This window comes from Rhinopithecus roxellana, chromosome 9 (genome assembly GCF_007565055.1).
Source record: "Rhinopithecus roxellana isolate Shanxi Qingling chromosome 9, ASM756505v1, whole genome shotgun sequence".
Classification (NCBI taxonomy): domain Eukaryota; kingdom Metazoa; phylum Chordata; class Mammalia; order Primates; family Cercopithecidae; genus Rhinopithecus; species Rhinopithecus roxellana.
This window is the reverse complement of record NC_044557.1, coordinates 81,398,171-81,419,484: the sequence shown is the minus strand read 5'-3', so window position 1 is coordinate 81,419,484 and position 21,314 is coordinate 81,398,171. Positions and strand designations below refer to the sequence as shown.

General features: G+C 35.6%; 1 protein-coding gene across 1 annotated transcript in view; it reads left to right on the top strand.

Moving 5' to 3' along the window:
- RAD21 (RAD21 cohesin complex component) overlaps positions 1 to 20,933 on the top strand; it is a 29,662-nt gene extending 8,729 nt beyond the window's left edge. Inside the window, exons 3-14 of the mRNA XM_010386876.1 lie at positions 2,798 to 2,927; positions 4,093 to 4,192; positions 8,256 to 8,362; positions 9,241 to 9,447; positions 9,935 to 10,060; positions 10,410 to 10,532; positions 12,245 to 12,468; positions 13,970 to 14,129; positions 14,573 to 14,721; positions 15,899 to 16,048; positions 17,934 to 18,017; positions 19,181 to 20,933. Coding sequence (XP_010385178.1) covers positions 2,798 to 2,927; positions 4,093 to 4,192; positions 8,256 to 8,362; positions 9,241 to 9,447; positions 9,935 to 10,060; positions 10,410 to 10,532; positions 12,245 to 12,468; positions 13,970 to 14,129; positions 14,573 to 14,721; positions 15,899 to 16,048; positions 17,934 to 18,017; positions 19,181 to 19,372 — 1,752 coding nt within the window. The 3' untranslated portion in view covers positions 19,373 to 20,933. The remainder of the gene's footprint in view (positions 1 to 2,797; positions 2,928 to 4,092; positions 4,193 to 8,255; positions 8,363 to 9,240; positions 9,448 to 9,934; positions 10,061 to 10,409; positions 10,533 to 12,244; positions 12,469 to 13,969; positions 14,130 to 14,572; positions 14,722 to 15,898; positions 16,049 to 17,933; positions 18,018 to 19,180) is intronic.
- The last annotated feature ends 381 nt before the right edge of the window (positions 20,934 to 21,314 follow it).

The following is a 21,314-nucleotide window of genomic DNA, read 5'->3' as shown; positions in this document are numbered from 1 at the left end:
AGCACAGACGATTATTTTTAGAGCAGTAAAACTGTTTTACTTGATAGTATAATGCTTAACAAATGTCATTTACATTTGTCCAAACTCGTAGAATGTATAACACTGAGCGTGAACCCTGTTGTGAACTACGGACTTTTGGTAATGATGTGTTATAAGTTTATCAATTTTAATAAATGCTACACTGATGAGAGGTGTCAATTGTGGGTAAGATTATCTGTGTGTGAGGAAGGGGGTGTTTATGAGAAATCTGTGCCTTTCCTAAGTTTTGCTCTATTTCCTGGATGCAGCCTTCTAACAATCGTTATGTTAGTTTTTATGTATATACACAAAGAAAACTTGTGTACATGTACACAGGAAAGCCTAGAAGGCATATCAAAAGATTATTACAGATTTCCTAGGTGGTAGGATTACAGGTTGTTTTGTTTTCTTTTTAAAGACTAGCCATTTAGTAAACATTTCGTGTTAAATGTTTGTTCACACCCTTAAGTGTTTCTTAAGATTTATTTTTAGCATTGTAATTGATAGGCCAAGTGATGTACATGTTTTTGAGATTTCTGATACATACTAACAGTTTGTTCTGGTGAGATTGTACCAGTTTGCAGTGCTGGTCAAATTGTATGAGAACATTGGTATTTTCTATTTTTTTTAAATAGGTATGCTTACTGGGATAAGTTAATGGAAAAGGTAGAAATTGTACTCTTTTCTGGAAAGTATATGTGTGGCTAATCTTTAACATCCGTAAGCAAGTATCGAGTGTTCAGCTTAAAAGGATAACAGATTTTTTCATGATATGTACCGAGTACTTTGTGCCCCTTTAGGGTGGGGACACTACAAAAGAGTATGAGACAATCTGATAATGAACATATACACGAACAGCCACAAATGAAAGCAGACAGTTCAAGAATAATGTAAAAGATTGTAATGTGTTTATGAGAGAAAGTGATTTCTCTTACTTAGAATTTTTTAAACCTTTTCTGATTGAGCTTTTATCTATCTGGTAACAAGATGTAAAGATATTTCCACAGACTGAACTGGCCTGAAATTTCTAATGTTTGCTTTGGTGTGCAGTTCGTGTTATGAAAATGTTGGTTTAGTTGTTTAGCATAAGTGTCACATGTGGCTCATTTGCAACTGCGAGCTTGCATACTCTTTTTCTCTTCTCTCTTCCACTCCCCCACTGGGAGAGCCACTGGCCCCCTTTGCAGAACCTTCCCAGAATATGTAGCCTGAAATCTTTATTATATTTATGTTTACACTTTAACACACACTGGCTGAAAAACATATACCATACCTCATTTTACCTACTGCTAGGCTAAACTCTGAACCAGACTAATCCAGAAAGAAAGCTTTTGCCCAAACACCACTTTTTGAAAGTTGCTAGTGCTACATAAGATAATAGTTAGCACAGGTTTTTTTCCCTCCTCCGTTCTTAGGTGAAGGTTCAGTCAATATTAATTTTAAATTTTATAGCACCACATAACAGATTCTGTTTTTCCATTAGGAGCAACATTTTAATTTGAAATTTTTTTTAAATTAGGGATTCATCATCTGATACATTCTGAATCTGATCACACATTTGGTATAATTTCAGATGTCTAAAAATGTATGGCCATAGACATCATCCTTTATGCTGTAAGTCACATAAAATGCTCACAAATACAGAACCTGAGTGTCATAAGCAGGGTCCTAGAGTGCTATAGAGAATACACATAAAATTTAAAATACAATATTTTCTTTTACAAATAACAATAAACTAAGCATAATTGAAACATTAAGCAAATGTTTAAAAGGTTTTCTTGTTACCTTAGAACTTGTTGCGTTTTATGGCATGGTTTGGGAAAGTGGGGGTGTTTGAGTTCATATTGCCTTGTTCTTTCAGGAAATTTTCCTTATTGCTAGAGTAATTGTGAATACTTGTGTTTAGATGGAGTCTTGTCTCATTATTTTATCAACTACTGCTTTTCTACCTACTGTAGCCCATATTAATGTTGATCAAGATCTGCCTTGAAAAATGGTTGGGAGTATATTTTCTGGTGAAAGGCTATGGCTACTATTGTTCTTTATCAATTAGTATGCTTTCCAATTAATGGAAACTTAGTAAAAAGTAACTTAAACAATAAGGGAAATAACAGACTTAATTAACTAAAATTTTGGAAACAGGGAGATCTGAGATTGGTTCAGCAGCTTGATTATGTCATCCAAGGATTCTCCATCCTTAGAGTGTTGGCTTCTTGTCCTCATACTTTAGCATTGTGGTTTACAGGGTGACCGCATGAAGCACCAAGCAAGCCCTACCTATTCACAAAGCAGGAAAGAGGGAAGGAAGAGAGAGATGTTCTTTTTGGGGGAAAATCTTTCTCGGAAACTCTCTGGCATACTTCACCTATTACTCAACTGACTGTTTCATGCCCACTCATGAACAGGTATTAGTAGAGAGGAATGAGACATCTGTCAATGTGGGGGACATTTGCTTCTCAAACAAAATCAGAATTGACTTAGCCAGCAAGAAACAATGGCTCTGGTCTGGCAACCAAAAGTGTTACGTGCTCCTTAATGTGCTAATGACACAATTCATGGAATGGTTTAGTGCTTGCTTCCTAGCTTCCTTCATATTTGTGTTAATTCATGAATTACCACTCACTGTGTCTTTTCAGGATATTCAATTTTCAGGGAATTTATAGATAAGGACAGTGAGAAATGTTCATGATTATAAGGCAACTTGAAAGGAAAAAGATAAAATAGACTATAAATAGCACGAAATGCAGGTTTTGAAATATGATTAATGTTTTATTCATAGGTGAAAATGGCATTACGGACATCAGGACATCTCTTACTGGGAGTAGTTCGAATCTATCACAGGAAAGCCAAATACCTTCTTGCAGACTGTAATGAAGCATTCATTAAGATAAAGATGGCTTTTCGGCCAGGTATTGTTGAACTTGTTTTTTTTATTTTTTTTACTTTGGAGTTTGTCTTGTTTTTTTTTGTGTTACTTAGCTAAACGCATTTTCTAAATCTACTTGCTTTATTATAATTGCAATACAAGGAACCCTTCAAAGATAGTGCAGGGCTTGGGGAGGCAGTGCTTCAAGGGAGGAAACCTACTTGCATCTCTTCTCCCTGTGAGGTAATGGAGCTCACTCCCTTTTTTGTTCTTCCTTTGGAGCTGCCTTTTTAATACTTTCTTCAGCAGCTTACATGACTGAGTCATCAAGAGGTTGAAATGTTGAAAACTAATTGTTATGTAATGATTTTTTAAAATATAGCTCAGAAAAGACAATTTTAGGATTTTAAACTTTTTTTCCTAAGTAAATATTCTTTGTAGTTTTTTGTTGTTTTGTTTTAGGTAATAATCGGTTATAAAACTGGAGTCTGTCAACCACACCACCATCTAAGTAGATAATTAATATTTAAATTCACATATCTTTCTATAATTTTTAAAAAGCATTGATGAAATTTTTATTCTAACGAAAATAATGTGTATAGTAGAAACACCTTAAACAGTTTCTACTGAGGATACTTCAGTTTATGTCAATATTTGAACAGTAAAATGTTTGAGATCTAAGATTTTATTTAAAAGTAAAATATTTAGGAAAAGACTACAATACTTAACATGTGACCAATAAGCACATTTTATCTAAATAACATGCTTTTTGTCTTTCAAAGTAAGGCATATTTATTATAGACAACTTGAAAAATATAGGAAAAATATAAAGAAAATTAAAATTGTGTAATTCTTTCTCTATAATAACCAGCTCCTTTTAACATTTAAGGTACTCTTTTGCAGTCATTCTTTTTCCACCCTCATAAATATCATGTTTAATTAGGAAACTATTACTGGTTATTCGTTGATGTGTCTGTTTAAACATTTATGAGCTTAATGCATAATTAGTGCTTTGACTTTTTCCTAAAGCAAGGAATACGATTTATGAGCATGGTAAAAGAGAAATACTTGTGCTTCAAGGTATTTTGCATATGTTATCAACCTTTCTATTAGAATATAAACTTAGGAAATTATACCTACTTATCTCTCTCTAATCCCTAGATAATTTATGGGTAGCTGGATATTCAAGCTTAGCATTTCTTTTCTAGGTGTTGTTGACCTGCCTGAGGAAAATCGGGAAGCAGCTTATAATGCCATTACTTTACCTGAAGAATTTCATGACTTTGATCAGCCACTGCCTGACTTAGAGTATGTGTCTTCTTTTAAAAAAAATTGTTGACTTGGTCTACGAAAAGCAGTAGTATTAGCTTCCAAATGTATAGTTTTCCTTGGAATGTTTTACATTAACAGGTAGCTAAAATGCATATATATGTTTATTTAGGATAGTATATAAATATGGAACATAAAACCTAGAAAGTTGTTCTTCTGTAAGAAAATCATGTGGATATCAGCTTTAACACAGCTAAGATGTGAGAGTTTTGAGGCGCTTAGGCCAAAGCTTATGTAAACTGAAACAGTCAGGTATGCTTGTTACATAATGATAGCAGGGATTGTAAACTGTTGCTTCATGATATTTTTCAGAATTATATGTTAAAGTCAGCTACTTGTTATCTGCTTGGCCAGGCTATACTCAGAGCCATAATTCTGTTCTGGTTTGTTTTTTTTTTGTTTTGTTTTTTTTTTTTTTTTTTTTTTTGAGACGGAGTCTCGCTCTGTTGCCCGGGCTGGAGTGCAGTGGCCAGATCTCAGCTCACTGCAAGCTCCGCCTCCCGGGTTCCCGCCATTCTCCTGCCTCAGCCTCCCGAGTAGCTGGGACTACAGGCGCCCGCCAGCACGCCCGGCTAGTTTTTTTTTTTGTGTATTTTTAGTAGAGACGGGGTTTCACCATGTTAGCCAGGATGGTCTCGATCTCCTGACCTCGTGATCCGCCCGTCTCGGCCTCCCAAAGTGCTGGGATTACAGGCTTGAGCCACCGCGCCCGGCCTTTGTTTTGTTTTAAATGAACATGCGAGATAACATTTTATGAAGAGCAACAAATCATTGTCACGACACACATTTGAGAGGAGAGAGTTACACAGAAATGGCCGTTATAGCAGAGTACTGTAGTATGTTTCCCTTTTCTCAAGCCCTTACCATCCAGCTATCATGCCATGATGTTGGAACATGACTATAGCTTTCCAAGGGACTTAGTGGCATAACTGACAACCAAGCCACTCTATACCATTACAAATTTCTCTGCTTTTTGAAATGATCTGTGACTTCTAATTAGAGTAAGTTCATGACCAATTTTGTTATTGCATATGTATTGATTAGTTCTAGGCTCTATCTAGCTGTTTAATTTTTTTCTCTCCTTTTGACATTGTATTTGAAAATTTTTTATTGTGGAAATTTTTAAACATAACTAATAACTAGAGAAATTAGGATTATGAACCATATATGTCAGTTATTCAGCTTTTTAAATTACAAGTATATTGCCAGTCTTATCACATCTATTTTTCCCCCAGCTTACCTCACAGCCCCCACCAGATTATTTTAAATTAAGTAACAGATAATCTTATTTCATCTGTAAATAGTTCGATATTTGTCTCTTAGAGGTAAAAGAATTTTTAAAGCCTCCATAACACATCACACCTTTAAAAAAATTATCAGTAATTCCTTATTATAGACATACCTTGGAGATACTGTAGGTTTGGTTCCACTGCAGTAAAGCAAGTTACACAAATTTTGGGGTTTCACAGTGCATATAAAAGTTATGTTCACACTGTACTCTATAATCTATTAAGTGTGCGGTAATAGCATTATGTTTAAAAAAGCAGTGGGCGTATCTTAAAAATACTTCACTGCAAAACAAAATGCTAGTGATCATCTTAGCCTTCAGCAAGTTGCAGTTCTTTTGCTGGTGGAGGATTTGCCTCCATGTTGATGGCTGCTGACTGAAATGGGTGGTGGTTGCTGAAGTTTGAGGTAACTGCGGCAATTTCTTAAAATAAGACAACAGTGAAGTGTGCTGCATCGATTGACTCTTTCATGGGAGATTTCTTTGTAGCATATAATGCTACTCGATAACATTTTACCCCAATAGAACTTCTTTCAAAATTGGAGCCAATCATCTGAAACCCTACCACTCACTGCTTTGTCAACCAAGTTTATGAAATATTTTAAACCCTTTGTAGTTGTTTCAGCAATATTCATAGTATCTTCACTAAGAGTAGAATCCATCTCAAGAAACCACTTTCTTTGCTCATCCATAAGAATTAACTCCTCATTTGTTAAAAGTTTTATTCCAGTATTGCATCAATTCAGTTATACCTTCAGGCTCCACTTCTTTTTTTTTTTTTTTGAGATGGAGTCTCGCTCTGTCGCCCAGGCGGGAGTGCAGTGGCCGGATCTCAGCTCACTGCAAGCTCCGCCTCCCGGGTTTACGCCATTCTCCTGCCTCAGCCTCCCGAGTAGCTGGGACTGCAGGCGCCCGCCACCTCGCCCGGCTAGTTTTTTGTATTTTTTAGTAGAGACGGGGTTTCACCATATTAACCAGAATGGTCTCGATCTCCTGACCTTGTGATCCGCCCGTCTCGGCCTCCCAAAGTGCTGGGATTACAGGCTTGAACCACCGTGTCCTGGCCCAGTCTCCACTTCTAAGTCTAGTTCTCTTGCTTTTTTCACCATATCTGCAGTTACTGCCTCCACTGAAGTCTTGAACCCCTCAAAGTCATGCATCAGGGTGAAAATTAATTTCTTCCAAACTTTCTGTCTATTCCACTGAAACTTTCTCCGTATGAACAATAAGGTAGTTTTGTTTTCTTATTCATGTTCACTAGAGTAGTATTTTTAATTTCCTTCAAGAACTTTTCCTTTGCATTCACAACTTGGCTGTTTGGTGCAAGAGGCCTAGCTTTTAGCCTAAATCAGCTTTAGACATGCCTTCTTCACCAAGCTTAGTTATTTCTAGCTTTTGATTTAAAGTGAGATACGTGTGACTCTTCGTTTTACTTGACCAAATGATAGCCATTGTAGGGCTATTAATTGGCCTTATTTCAATTTGTTGTGTCTCAAGGAACAGGGAGGCCCAAGAAGAGGGAGAAACATTGCAGGGGGCAGGGTGAGCAGGAGGGCAGGAGCAGTCAGAACACACAGAACATTTCTTAAGTTTGCCATATTATTTGGGCATCCTTTGTGGCACCCAAAATAATTAAAATAGTAGCATCAAAGATCACTGGGCCGGGTGTGGTGGCTCACACCTGTGATCCCAGTGCTTTGGGAGGCTAAGGTGGGAGAATAGCTTGAGGCCAGGAGTTTGAGACTAGCCTGGGCAGTATAGTGAGATCCCGCCCCCCCATCTCTACTAAAAAATAAGCAAAAAAATTTAAAAGATCATTAATCAAGATCACCATAACAGATATGATAATGAAAAGTTTTTAAATAGCATGAGAATTACCAAATATGACACAGAGACATGAAGTAAGCTTGTGCTGTTAGAAAATGGCACCAATAGACTTGCTCGAGGCAGTGTTACCACAAACCTTTGGTTTGTTAAGAACTCAGCATCTGCGAAATTCAGTAAAAAAAAGTGCAGTAAAACAAGGTATGCCTATATGATATCCAGTCAGCATTCAACTGTCCCCAATTGACATGTTGGCTTTTTTTTTTTTTTTTCCTCTTTCCAGTTTGAGTTGAGGCTAAACAAAGTCTACAAACTGCTTCTGGTTATTATAGCTTATGGGTCTCCTAAGAATCTATTACAGCTTTGCCTCCCTCCTATTTTTTTTCCTTGCCGTCTATTTTTTTGTACCGACTTGGTCAGTTGTTTTGAGGTATTAATGTTCTAGGATATGGCTGATAGTGTTTAGATTGGTGTTTAGCATTGTACACTTTTTATTTTTTAGTATTTTTAAACTATATGAGAGATTATTCTTTATTAGAGGAAGAAACTGAGTCTCAAGGAAGTCAGGGAACTTTAGAGTTTACACCGCCTGTAAGTTGCAGGGTCCTAATGAAAACCCATGCCTATCTAGCCCATCATTTCTAATTTTTTCCTCTATATTTGGTTTAGTGACTTCTGCATATTATGTTGTATTTGCTGATTTTTGATGCTTTTCAAATTTAAATACAAGTTAATTTCCAAATCACTTGCATTCTTGGATTACACTGGAATGTATGAAGGTATTAAATATTAAGGCTTCTAAAACTCGGTGGGTTGTGTGTGTATTATATATATATTTTTTAAATTTTTCTTATAGAGAGAATTGGGATTTTTTTTTCTTATAAACACAGTGAGACTTGAGACTAAAATGTATTTGACCTTCTTTTAAAGTGACATCGATGTGGCCCAGCAGTTCAGCTTGAATCAGAGTAGAGTGGAAGAGATAACCATGAGAGAAGAAGTTGGGAACATCAGCATTTTACAAGAAAATGATTTTGGTAAAAGAGAAACAAATTACTAGCCATTAGTTCATAATGTTATATTGTGCCACTAATAGCAATGTCAGAAGAAAATCAGACTATATTCACATTGACAGAAAGACTTAAAATTTCATGTAATGCATTTTCATCAAGAAAAGAATTTGGCTTTCTTACCAGTATATTAAGCATTAGTTTCATATTTAGAGCTAATTGTTTACCTACTCCTCTCCCTATATACAATCATAGAACCTATATATTGATTTCTGCGAGGAGTCCCAATATTGAAGTAGTGATCATGTTTAAACCAACCATTTTGGAACGGTTAGTTTCCCTATTATACTTGCTATTCAAAAACAGGTATTCAAAACTAGTAGCAAGTCATATTCTTTTTTAAAAGACGGGGTCTGTGCTGTGTTATCCAGGCTGGAGTGCAGTGGCTCTTCACAGGCAGGATTATAGTACACTACAGCCTCGAACTCTTGGATTCAAGTGATCCTCCCACCTCAGCCTCAAGTAGCTGGGACTACAGGCACATGCCACTGTACCCAGAACCAGATTATTTTCTTGATGAAACACATTATAACAAGAAAGTTTAAGCTGTGACTGTTAATGTAACTTCACATATGTACATATTTAGAGTTTAACATATTTTAGGATCATTTAAATCTAGATCTAAGGTTGAATTTGTTAGTCATGCCCAAGTATTGTAGCTGTGTGTAATTGAGTCATTTTAAAAAATTCAGATGCTAAGATTTAAAGTTTAAACTAGATATTTTAACATTTGAAGATAAGACTTCAGTAAGCAAATATGACATAATTATAATAAATCATTAGCTGTTTTCTTTTATCACAGTGCTATTTCTAATCTTTCTAAACTAATGACAAAATTTGTTTAGGTGATTTTGGAATGGATGATCGTGAGATAATGAGAGAAGGCAGTGCTTTTGAGGATGACGACATGTTAGTAAGCACTACTACTTCTAACCTCCTATTAGAGTCTGAACAGAGCACCAGCAATCTGAATGAGAAAATTAACCATTTAGAATATGAAGACCAATATAAGGATGATAATTTTGGAGAAGGAAATGATGGTGGAATATTAGGTATGTGAGAAAATGATGGTTACTCGAACATAAGCAGAATTTCTTTATTGTAAAGTTTTGGAAGCAGTTGCTAATTCTGAGTCTTGAACAGCTTTTAGATATGTATGAGTGAATTGTGATCAGTTGGTTCAGTAAGACATTTTGGTAAAATTAGCCTCTTAAAATATAACAAAACTTAAATATGCTTATCAGAATGCTAAATTTTATTAGTACTTAAAACTGTTCTGTTTGTGTTTGATAGCTGTGTTAAGTAAATATTTTTTAAAATAGATAAATGAACTAGAAAATACAAATGAAGAATGAGAATTTTTTTATATACTAAGTGTTTTATACTTTTATAAACTACCTGGAGGAGAAACAGATAAAAATTGAATATATGTTTAAATTTTATCCCTTTTAACGTAATTTTGTTTTTTCCATTGATTGGCTATTGTGGTTTTGGCATTTCTTCTAGAAATTATAACTAACTTAACATTCCTTATTTCAGATGACAAACTTATTAGTAATAATGATGGCGGTATCTTTGATGACCCCCCTGCCCTCTCTGAGGCAGGGGTGATGTTGCCAGAGCAACCTGCACATGACGATATGGATGAGGATGATAATGTATCAAGTAAGCGTTTCATGTTTAGTGATTCTAGGGATGATTGTATGGCATCCAAAAAGATACCATAGAAGATGACAAACTAGAAGTTGTAGTTTTTGATGAATAACAAATATCTTTAAGTACAGTGCTTATGATTGATAACTGGTTCTGATTCTGTGTTTAATCTTGCGCCCCTCCCCATTTTTTGGCCAATTGAGTTACAAGTCTGGTGGGGCTTTCCCATTAACTAGAAAAATACTTTTTTTTAGTAATAATAGGATTTCTTTCTATTTCATGAAGAGATTTTTCTCCCACCATTTGTAGGATATAACATACCAAAGCTTTTTGTGACTGTATTTTTTTTTTTTTTAAACAGTGGGTGGGCCTGATAGTCCTGATTCAGTGGATCCCGTTGAACCAATGCCAACCATGACTGATCAAACAACACTTGTTCCAAATGAGGAAGAAGCATTTGCATTGGAACCTATTGATATAACTGGTGAGCATATGACCCCTTAGATTTATACAGCATACAACATAAGGTCTTACTTCTGGTTTTTGCCTGTCTACTGATCTGCTACTGTTGTTTTAGATAACTAGGCTTCTTGCTTTTTTCTGGTTTTTTGCCTGTCTACTGATCTGCTACTGTTGCTTTCGTTAACTAGGCTTCTTGCTTTTATGTCACAGTCATCTGTCATAGTCTTTCTTCTATCCAATTATAATTTTGAGTATTTTGTAGAATGTCTGTGCAAGTTGCTGTGAAATATAAAAGTATAGAACAAGCTTTCTGATAATGCGTATCTTAGTCTCCTGGGGTTCCCAAAATGTTAGCAACTCACATGTGTAACAACTAGAAAACATTGGAAAGCATTTTTCAATAAATTACAATTCTAAATGCTGTACAGTTGGGCCACAAGCTGGAAAAAAAACTAAAAGTATTCTTTAAAAAAAAAACTGGAGGCTGGTGTGGTGGCTCCCACTTGTAATTCAGTACTTTGGGATGCCCAACCAGGAAAACCACGTGAGGCCAGGAGTTTGAGATCAGCCTGGGCAGTAAATATAGTAAGACCTGTCTCTTCAAAAAGAAAATTTTTTTTTTTTAATTTTATGTGCTCTTAGAATTTGCCTTTCTCCAAAATCTTTTTAAATTTAAAAACTAGAAACGTCAAAAATTCTAGAATAAGTAATCTTTTTATTATAGTTTTTTTAAGTAACATTGCAAGACACATTATTTAATTTGAGGAGGGCTGCTTCTAAACGACAGACAATTTGAGATAATGGGGATATAAAACTTAACAGTTTCTAGATGGTTTATGAGGACAGTAGGATAGAATACTTGAAATCGATTACAGTGTAATTTAGACATAGTTTTTACCTTTAAGTAGAACAAGATTACCCTTTTGGGTTTCCCATTGATGAGGGAAATGGACAATTAAGTAAAATATGTACTTTATTAGATAGTGAGATTAGAGAAGAGACTCTCACTGTGTGTAACATCTTTTTGTATATATATATATATATATATTTTTTTTTTTTTTTTTTTTTTTTTTTTAAGTGTTGATCCAAAAACCTTTGGGGTATGTCTGACGGTGAAATTTAGAGGATTTTATTTAACCCCATGAGCTTTTCTGCATTTTAAAAAAGTGAGACAATACCACCTACTTGTAAGTTTTAAGGACTAGAAATGACTTTTAAAATGTCTAGGATGGAGTTACAGGTCTATCTGACTGGGCTTGGGCTTGTTTCATTCTATCAAGCAGCTTCCACAACTGCCATATATGAATTATAACTTTTCTAATAAAAATAATAGTATTTGCAATCATTAAAGAAAACTCAGTCTGTGAGTTTGAGTGATGGGCCCTGTTTCAAATGAGAAAATGAGCCCAACTCTGAAGGGTATGATTGTTCATTGTTTGCGGTATAAAACTACATAGGCAAAAATGTATTGGACCTTACATAATTTTACTTATTTTGTGCTAAAAGTCTATACTTATTCAGCAAATTTTTGTTGGATGCCTATTGTGTTCCAGCCTCTATTCTAAATGATGGTTGGAAAACATCAGTTAAAACATTCTATACTCATGAAGTTTAACTTTTCTGCTAGAGTCTGTGTGTAGAAAAGCAGGGGAATATAGTCAGTCCAGATCTTGTAACTGTGTGTTCCATGCTGGCCTCTCAGGAAAATGATCTTATTTTTTATTATCATTCCAGTTAAAGAAACAAAAGCCAAGAGGAAGAGGAAGCTCATTGTTGACAGTGTCAAAGAGTTGGATAGCAAGACAATTAGAGCACAACTTAGTGATTATTCTGATATTGTTACTACTTTGGATCTGGCACCGCCCACCAAGAAATTGATGATGTGGAAAGAGACAGGAGGAGTAGAAAAATTGTTTTCTTTACCTGCTCAGCCTTTGTGGAATAACAGACTACTGAAGGTAATACAGTTTGCAGAATTTTTACTTCATATACATTCTGAGTTTCTAAAAAAAAAAGATTCTAAAACCTTTGAATCATTTTTGATCAAGTATTTTGCAACCGTATGGCACGTTTTCTTTTTTCTGCCTTAAATCACAGTGTACTGGGCATAACTTCATTTGAAATATATGGATAAGTGACACCTGCATTTCTAAAAGATGTAAAATGAATTTTCCTTATTTTAAAAAGCCACTGACATGTTTAATAATACTTCTCTCTGTAATAAACTATTAGTTATATCAGTCTTAGTGTGTTTTACATCTGAATTCTTGAAATGTTTTCTGAATAAAACATGAGTGGTTCTGCTTTTTCCATGGTAAAGAATTCTGGCTTCAGGAAGTATTTTGGTTTTTTTGTTTTTCCATTTATAGGCTCTTTTCTGCTTACATTCCACAATATTCCAAAATCAGATTCATAGGTATCTGGTGAATGAAGCAGTGCTGTTAGGCTACTATTCTGTCTGTAGTTGAGATATGCACAGAACCTATTGATTTTACTGTGTATTTAGAATATAGTAATATATTCGAAATCTAAAGTATCCGAGAGCAACAGAGTTGTGCTCTTTATTGTAAGCACTGTCATATAATTATTTTTAAGAAGGTCGTTAAACTGTTTATTCTTTGACTCAGTAATTTCATTATTAGAAATTTTTCCTAAGGAAGTAATTCAAAGTATGGAAAAGCTACCTCTGTTAATGTTGATTACATTCTTGTTCACAGTTTTAAAAAGAGAGAAGCCTGACATTTTAAGAGTAGAGGAATGGTTCAAAATGAAATATGTAACCATTAAAAGTAGTTTAAATGAGACTGGGAGCAGTGGCTCACGCCTGTAATCCCAGCACTTTGGGAGGCTGAGGCAAGTGGATCACTTCAGGTCAGGAGTTAGAGACCAGCCTGGCCAACATGGTGAAATCCCGTCTGTACTAAAAATATAAAAATTAGCCATGTGTGGTGGTACACTGTAATCCCATCTACACAGGAGGCTGAGGCACAAGAATCACTTGAACCCGGGGGACAGAGGTTGCAATGAGCTGAGATTGTGCCACTGCACTTCAGCCTGGGCAACAGAGTGAGACTCCGACTCAAAAAATAAAAATAAAAAATAGTTTAAATGATAGCTAATAAGGTTACCATGTAAGTGAAGAAAACACAATTTAAAGCTGTTTGGTATGAGACCAGTTAGGATGAGTTTTAGTTGATGAATATAAAAATAAACTGCAGGCAGATAAATGGAAAATCCCTTAAGGTTGTGAGATAATGGATACAATTTTTTTAGTTTATCTAAAATGTCTGCAGTTATAATTTGAAAACTCATTTAAAACCATTTTCAGATGGAATAAAATGTGAATATGATAAAAGCTATGCTAAATTATACACTTAGAATATACTTTTGGAAGATATAAATCAGTGATGACTTTAGATTTATTTTATCATTGAAATTTTTCTTTTTTTTTTCCTAAAGCTCTTTACACGCTGTCTTACACCGCTTGTACCAGAAGACCTTAGGAAAAGGAGGAAAGGAGGAGAGGCAGATAATTTGGATGAATTCCTCAAAGAATTTGAAAATCCAGAGGTTCCTAGAGAGGACCAGCAACAGCAGCATCAGCAGCGTGATGTTATCGGTTTGTTCTGTTGGAATAGTTCCTTGATGAAATTCACATGAGTATTTGGCTTAAAATTTACCTTTATACTGTCAGACTGAAAGAAATGAGGAATCAAAGATATACTCAAATGTTTGGGCAGGGAAATGCATTGGACCTGATTGCCTTATTTAAGTATGAAGCTTCCTGTCTTTCCAGAGGTTTAAGGTTCAGAACTGGCAGGGGAGATAGTCTGCTAAAGAATTGTCCTACATTGTACTGGGGGTAGGACTTGTCCTTTTAAGATCCCCTTTACGTATATTGCTAAAAAATTGACAAAACCTTTATGGAACTAAAATTTTATCTGGCCTTCTTCATTAAAGAAAACATTACATATGTCTTAGTGTACTAGTTTAAAAAATAAATGGTTCTATAATGTTCAAAACTGTATGACCTATGTTTTGTCTTCATATGACCAATTGCAGATGAGCCCATTATAGAAGAGCCAAGCCGCCTCCAGGAGTCAGTGATGGAGGCCAGCAGAACAAACATAGACGAGTCAGCTATGCCTCCACCACCGCCTCAGGGAGTTAAGCGAAAAGCTGGACAAATTGACCCAGAGCCTGTGATACCTGTAAGTAAGCAGATCTATCCATTAAGTCATTTGAAGGTATTCATACAGTCAGTAGCAAGTGGTATTTAGGGAGGCCTTTTAGAGTATCTTGGTTTTGACAGAAAATGGTAAGGAATGAGTCCCGAGGAAGAAGAGCAACAGGATATAGACAGTCCACTCCTAATGGGAGAATATGTTCTGGGAGTCTCTGCAGTCTTTCTGACTCTTTTTGAATAGTATTGCTTTAGAGTGCTCCAGAGTGAGCATCCTTGACTCTGAAGCTGGTTCTGATTTATTATTTGGCAAACATTCCTGCATACCTTCAGTACTAGGCAGTTTTAGGTCATCTTATTAAGTAATCAGAATAAACTTGTCAAATACCTGAGAAAATGTAAAGCATTATCTGTCTGCTTCATTCAAACTTTGACTACCATTAAGTTCAGCTAGGATAGGAAAGCTAAGCAATTATGAACGAGGAAATAGTAGGGTTTGGTTTAGGGCTTTCCAATCTTAAGTCTATAGAATAAATGAATTTGAGCAAAGGGAGGCTTTTTGATAACTTCAGGCTTCTTGTTCAGCCTCCATCAAGAATACTCTGCCAATTTTAAGAACTAGTTTTCTGTGCCCTCTGGTGGTAACAGTTATCAATAAGAGCATTTTTCTGTATGAGCTTAGGACTAGGAACACAGTAATGAGTAGGTGACTTTCATAACCACCCTCCTTCTGGTAATTCTTTGGTTTCTTAAAGACTTTGGTTTTAATGTTCTTAACTCTTTATATTAAGCCTGAGAGAAAATAAATATAGGAAGTGGACCCAGAAAAGCAATGTCCTCACTCCTATTATTTGCTGCCGTGAGACATTCAAGACTCTCAGAGTGAAAGCTTATGATTTTTAAGTTACAATATAATAACCTTACAGAAGCTTTAGTAGTTAAAAAGCATTTGACTCCTAAAAAGTAAGTATGAAAATGAAACGTGGTTTAAGGTAACGGTCAGTTTCTTTTGTAAGCTACTTCAATGTAGTTTTATAAAAAATCCAAAAAATATATACTATAATAAATTGTTGCTTGTGGGAAAGTATGGAGATATAATCTCAGTATTTTCGACTAGAAAACTTCAGCCACTGTGTATTTGCGTATTTAAAATAAGGTACTTTAAAAACATACATCTTAAATTGTCTTATTTGTATTGCTTTAAGCCTCAGCAGGTAGAGCAGATGGAAATACCACCTGTAGAGCTTCCCCCAGAAGAACCTCCAAATATCTGTCAGCTGATACCAGAGTTAGAACTTCTGCCAGAAAAAGAGAAGGAGAAAGAGAAGGAAAAAGAAGATGATGAAGAGGAAGAGGTAAACTAATTAATAATTTTCATTCCAGATTTAGCAAAAACCTCCAACCAGCTTTTTTGTTTTTCATATTGGGGCTAACTTAATTGATGTTGAGCATCAGAGTTATATTAAAAAAAGAATATAGGCAAAATTTTACCAAATTCGTAGTGGTATCGATCATCGTTAGGAACATCAAATTTTATGCTGTGCTGTAACTCATTGGCTCCCTTGTGGGCTTTTGAAGGACATGGAATTGCCCTTACGCTGATTTCTTGCCTGACTTCTAGACTGCTTGTAGCTGCTTTTACTATCTTGTAGTCAGTGGTCGATTCTTAACTGCTGTTATCTACTTCTGCTATAACCTCTTCTGTATCTGTGGTGTCCTGGAAATCAGATAAGCATACATTTTGCACTTGTCTTGGGTTTTGTTTTTTGTTTTTCCTTTAGTTGGACCCCAGGGTAAAGCATAACTTTGCTAAAAACCTAGACTGAGTGAAGGCTTGAATGACTTTCTTTTTACAAAGTAAGAGGTGTTTTAGGAATCAATTTCTTTTTCCTGGGGCGTGTTTATGCTGTTGAAGGTCCTCCTTCTTCTCCTTCTCCTTCTCTTTCTTCTCCTTCTCCTCCTCCTCCCTTCCTTCCTCCCTTCCTCCCTCCTAGGAAAGAAAGAGGACGGGAGGAAGGAAAAAGAAAGAAGAAAGGAAAGGAAGGAAAAAGGAAGAAGGAAGGAAAAGGAAGGAAGGAAGAAAGGAAGGAGAAAGGAGAAAGGAAAGAAAAGAAAGGAAGGGAGTAAAGGAAGAGAAGAAGAAAAAAGAAAAAAAGGCAGAAAAAGGAACGAGAAAGAACGAAAGAAAGAAAGAAAGAAAGAGACGAATCACTCCCTCCTCCTCCTCCTCCTCCTTTCTTCTTCTTCCTTATTTCTGGATCATTGAGGTTGTTAAGACTTAGAATTTATTCTTCTGTTTGATATTCTGTCAGATATGTTACTTAAACCTTCTAATTTAAAATAAGGTGTCCTTCAGGTAGCATTGAAGCTGTTTAAATTTCTTCAGGACCAAAAAAGGTTATGGATTGGATAAATTTTCATTAACATCTGTTCTTAATTCTAATAATAGTTCATATCTTTAATATGAATACCTTATTTTACAACCAAAATTAGCTTCAGAGCTATTCCTATGTGTGAGGGTATGCCATTATCTCAGACTTAGTTGTGAATAAGTATTAAAATGCTTGTGATTTCTGTATATAGTTTCAGCATAGCCTGGGAACATCACAACTGCTACCTACCTTGGACTTTAAAAGTCATTTAGGCAGCATGTGGCTGAGAACTATGTTGCTCAAGTGAAATATATAATAAGGGTTATAGCCCATTCATTTTAAAACGCTATATAGACCAATAATAAATCCTCAACTTAGCTAGTCTGCAGGCTCTTTGGTACTGCTCCACAATGAGATTAGGGGTCTGCCAGAACGTAAGTCATCTGGAAAATCATGTTGCAGTATTTGTGTATGTATATTTAGTTGAAATAGACATTATATTTAGTGGTACAGTTGATTTTTATCCTTAAGTTCTTGAAGAGGGGCCAGTAACCAAAAGCTCCATGATCAGCAGCATCCACAGACCACATAGTGTGTGTAGACAGCATCCTTATAGTGCAGTATAGAAGCATACTTATAGCCAAATGTTTGCTTGCATATAAACAGAGGACTTTGCCTTGTAATTTAAGAAAAACTCTTCAGTTTATACTCTAGATGCTAAGTGATTGCTCAGCAGCATTAAGTACAGTTTTCTGTTAGTTCAAAATACACAATCTCAAGGTAATTGAGGAGCTTTTAGGAGATGTTGAAGTACTTCATTTTGCATTGGACTTGTTTTGTCAGCTTTTTGGGGGTCATTTTCATTCAGGATGAAGATGCATCAGGGGGTGATCAAGATCAGGAAGAAAGAAGATGGAACAAAAGGACTCAGCAGATGCTTCATGGTCTTCAGGTATTGCTGCTGTTGTCTTAGAGGAAAATGCTTTATCAAAGGGTTTTGGCATTGTTCCCCGAAAAAAAAAAGTTACATGCTGGAAACAGAAAGCATGCTTTTGTGAAACTTTTCCCAAAACTACATTATTTTTAAATGTTTTAATTAAATACATAAACTGTTAGGCCAAGAGTAAGCCTGAAAAGCAGAACCATGGTGACATGTTACACAACTCCTTTGTATGCCTGCACCTTCTTGTTTTTCGTTGAGTAAATTTAATGTGATGGATCATTACATTTATTGGGTCATTGTGTAACATCAGATGTCACTTTTCCTTGTGCTTTAATGTCCTAGACACAGACAAGATACCTTGAACATCTGCAGAATGCCAAGCAAGTTGCTCAAGGTTTCTTAAAACAGGACAGTTGACATTTAATTTTTTTTTTTACTTTAAAAACTGTAAGTGCTAGATTTTAATATTATATTACATTAGCTGTCTAAATAAATTGATTATTTTAATAATACATGTCAGAACAATTTTGCTGGTTTCTTGGACTTTCTTATTTAGATTTTAGATGTACCATAACATACTTTGGCCTTTTACCCTCTTGATTAACATGAGAATCATATACTGCTTTAAAAAGTACAATCTTTGTCCTGAGCAGAATATATAGTTTGTTTTTTCCAGTAACCAAAATTAGCATCTGTGTTAGTTTGTTTTGTGTTGCTCTAAAGGAATACCTGAGTCTGGGTAATTTATAAAGAAATGGAGTTTATTTGGCTCACAGTTCTGCAGACTGTACAAGAAGCAAAGCACCAGCATCTGCTTCTGGTGAGGCCTCAGAAAGCTTATAGTCATGGTGGAAGGCAGAGGGGGAGCAGGTGTGTCACATGGCGAGAGAGATGGCTAGGCTCTTTTAAACAACCAGCTCTCTTGTTAACTAATGAGCAAAAATTCACTGATTGCTGCGGGGAACCATTCATAAGGGATCTACCACCACCCCCATCCCCACCCCCACCCCGTGACACAAACACCTCACTAGGCTCCATCTCTAACACTGGGGAATCACGTTTCAGCATGAGATTTGGAGGGGACAGATATTCACACTGTGTCAGCATCCTCACTGAATTACTACTTTATTTTACAGGTTACTTTAAGTTATCCTTTTTTGGTTTTATTTCAGCGTGCTCTTGCTAAAACTGGAGCTGAATCTATCAGTTTGCTTGAGTTATGTCGAAACACGAACAGAAAACAAGCTGCCGCAAAGTTCTACAGCTTCTTGGTTCTTAAAAAGCAGCAAGCTATTGAGCTGACACAGGAAGAACCGTACAGTGACATCGTTGCAACACCTGGACCAAGGTTCCATATTATATGAGGAGCTAGAAACATTATAGCTAGTGTTTGATTCACTAGTGCTTACGAATTGCCCCCATGTGTAGGGGACACAGAACCCTTTGAGAAAAACTTAGATTTTTGTCTGTACAAAGTCTTTGCCTTTTTCTTTCTTCATTCTTTCCCAGTACATTAAATTTGTCAATTTCATCTTTGAGGGAAACTGATTAGATGGGTTGTGTTTGTGTTCTGATGGAGAAAACTGCACCCCAAGGACTCAGAAGATGATTTTAACAGTTCAGAACAGATGTGTGCAATATTGGTGCATGTAATAATGTTCAGCGGCAGTCAAAAGTCATGATTTTTATCTTAGGTCTTCATTACTGCATTGAAAAGGACAACCTGTCTGGGAAAATGCCTGACAGTTTAATTTAAAACTATGGTGTGAGTCTTTGACAAGAAAAAAAAAACAACGCCTTTCCATCAGTAACACTGGCAGTCTTCCTGTGAACCACTCTCCTTAGGGTTGGTGTCTGAAACAACAAAGGTCGCCCTCTTGAGATTCGTTTTAAGTGTAATTCCCTAATGAGCAGAGGTGTACGTGAAATTGTGTTGTGACTGATAACCTTCAGCTACAAAAAGATAGGACTGACTTGGTTTAAGTGTTCTATTTTGTAAATCATTCCATTTGAGTCTTTCTGATGAACTTGGCTATCCTGAAATCTGTTACTTTAGTGAGGCTCCAAAATGAGCAAAGCTAGGCCTGATTAGAGTAGAGTGACTATTAAAAAACATAACTTTCTAGGAGCTATAAATCAAAGTTTTTAAAAGATGTTTGGATATATTTGAGTATTCAGATCATGAAAACAGAAATTGCCCTGCCTACTACAAGGACAGACTGATGGGAAATTATGCACCTGGTCAACTTAGCTTTTAAGCAGACATTGCTGTAAAAACTAATGGCTTCTCTGGTATTTATTATAAGTTTTAGTACTGATCTCCTTTTCCAGTGTTGCACACTCCTGTGTTTGGAACTTTAATAGCATTGCAACAAAATCTTATATCCAGTTTCCTGTAATTTAATTGAAGAAAAATACATCCAAATAAAGACTTTATTATTAACAGACCAGATAGCATCAGAAATCATGTGACTATTATGATTATCAGAATATGTCTTAACTTTTTAGGGCAAAGTTAACACTGAAAGTTACAGCTTAAGTGTTGGAACTTTTGTGGCAAAAACATCACTTTTGAAACTCAGACTTCAGTGTATACCCAATAATTTAAAATTATGTGAAATGTTTTAAATTTGTGAACTCGTAATTACTGTTTTAATGATTCAGTTTCTTGAGAGTGGTAATTGTATAAAATTGCTTTTGCAGCTTTATATTCAATATGACGTGCCTGTAAACCAAGGAGTTTTCCCCGTTTGTAAAAAGACATTGTAGATAATTGAATGTTTGATTTTAGAAAGGTCATTAGTTTCTTGTTACACATTTTGTTAGTCTGATTTTTGTTGCTTATCGGGTTTAATATTGTTCTTGAAAATAGTTGATGCTATGTTATGTATAACTTTTCTAATAAAAGTTGTGTTATAAGCTGTACTTTTTTGAGTATTTGTTATTCATTTGGTGGTGGTCCCCAAGGGAAAGTTGGCTGAAAAAGTTACTATAGCCCAACACCTCATTTATTTGCTTTATCTAGAATAGTTGTCCATATAAACCAAATGAATTTTTCAAAAGAGGTCTTAGACTACAAATGGAAGACAGACTAGCTTGTCTCCAACCTTCTTTGTTAACAGAACTATGTGATCTGAAATTTTAATAAATGTATAATTGTTATGTGTGAAGGTATTAAGAATAAAAACGAAACCAGCAAATGGCTGGTACAGAGGAAGCTTTGGGACATAAATATATCTCTGTAACTGCTAAGTACATACAAACTGACATGCTTTGGGTGTACATCCTTGGTGCTCCAAACAAGCT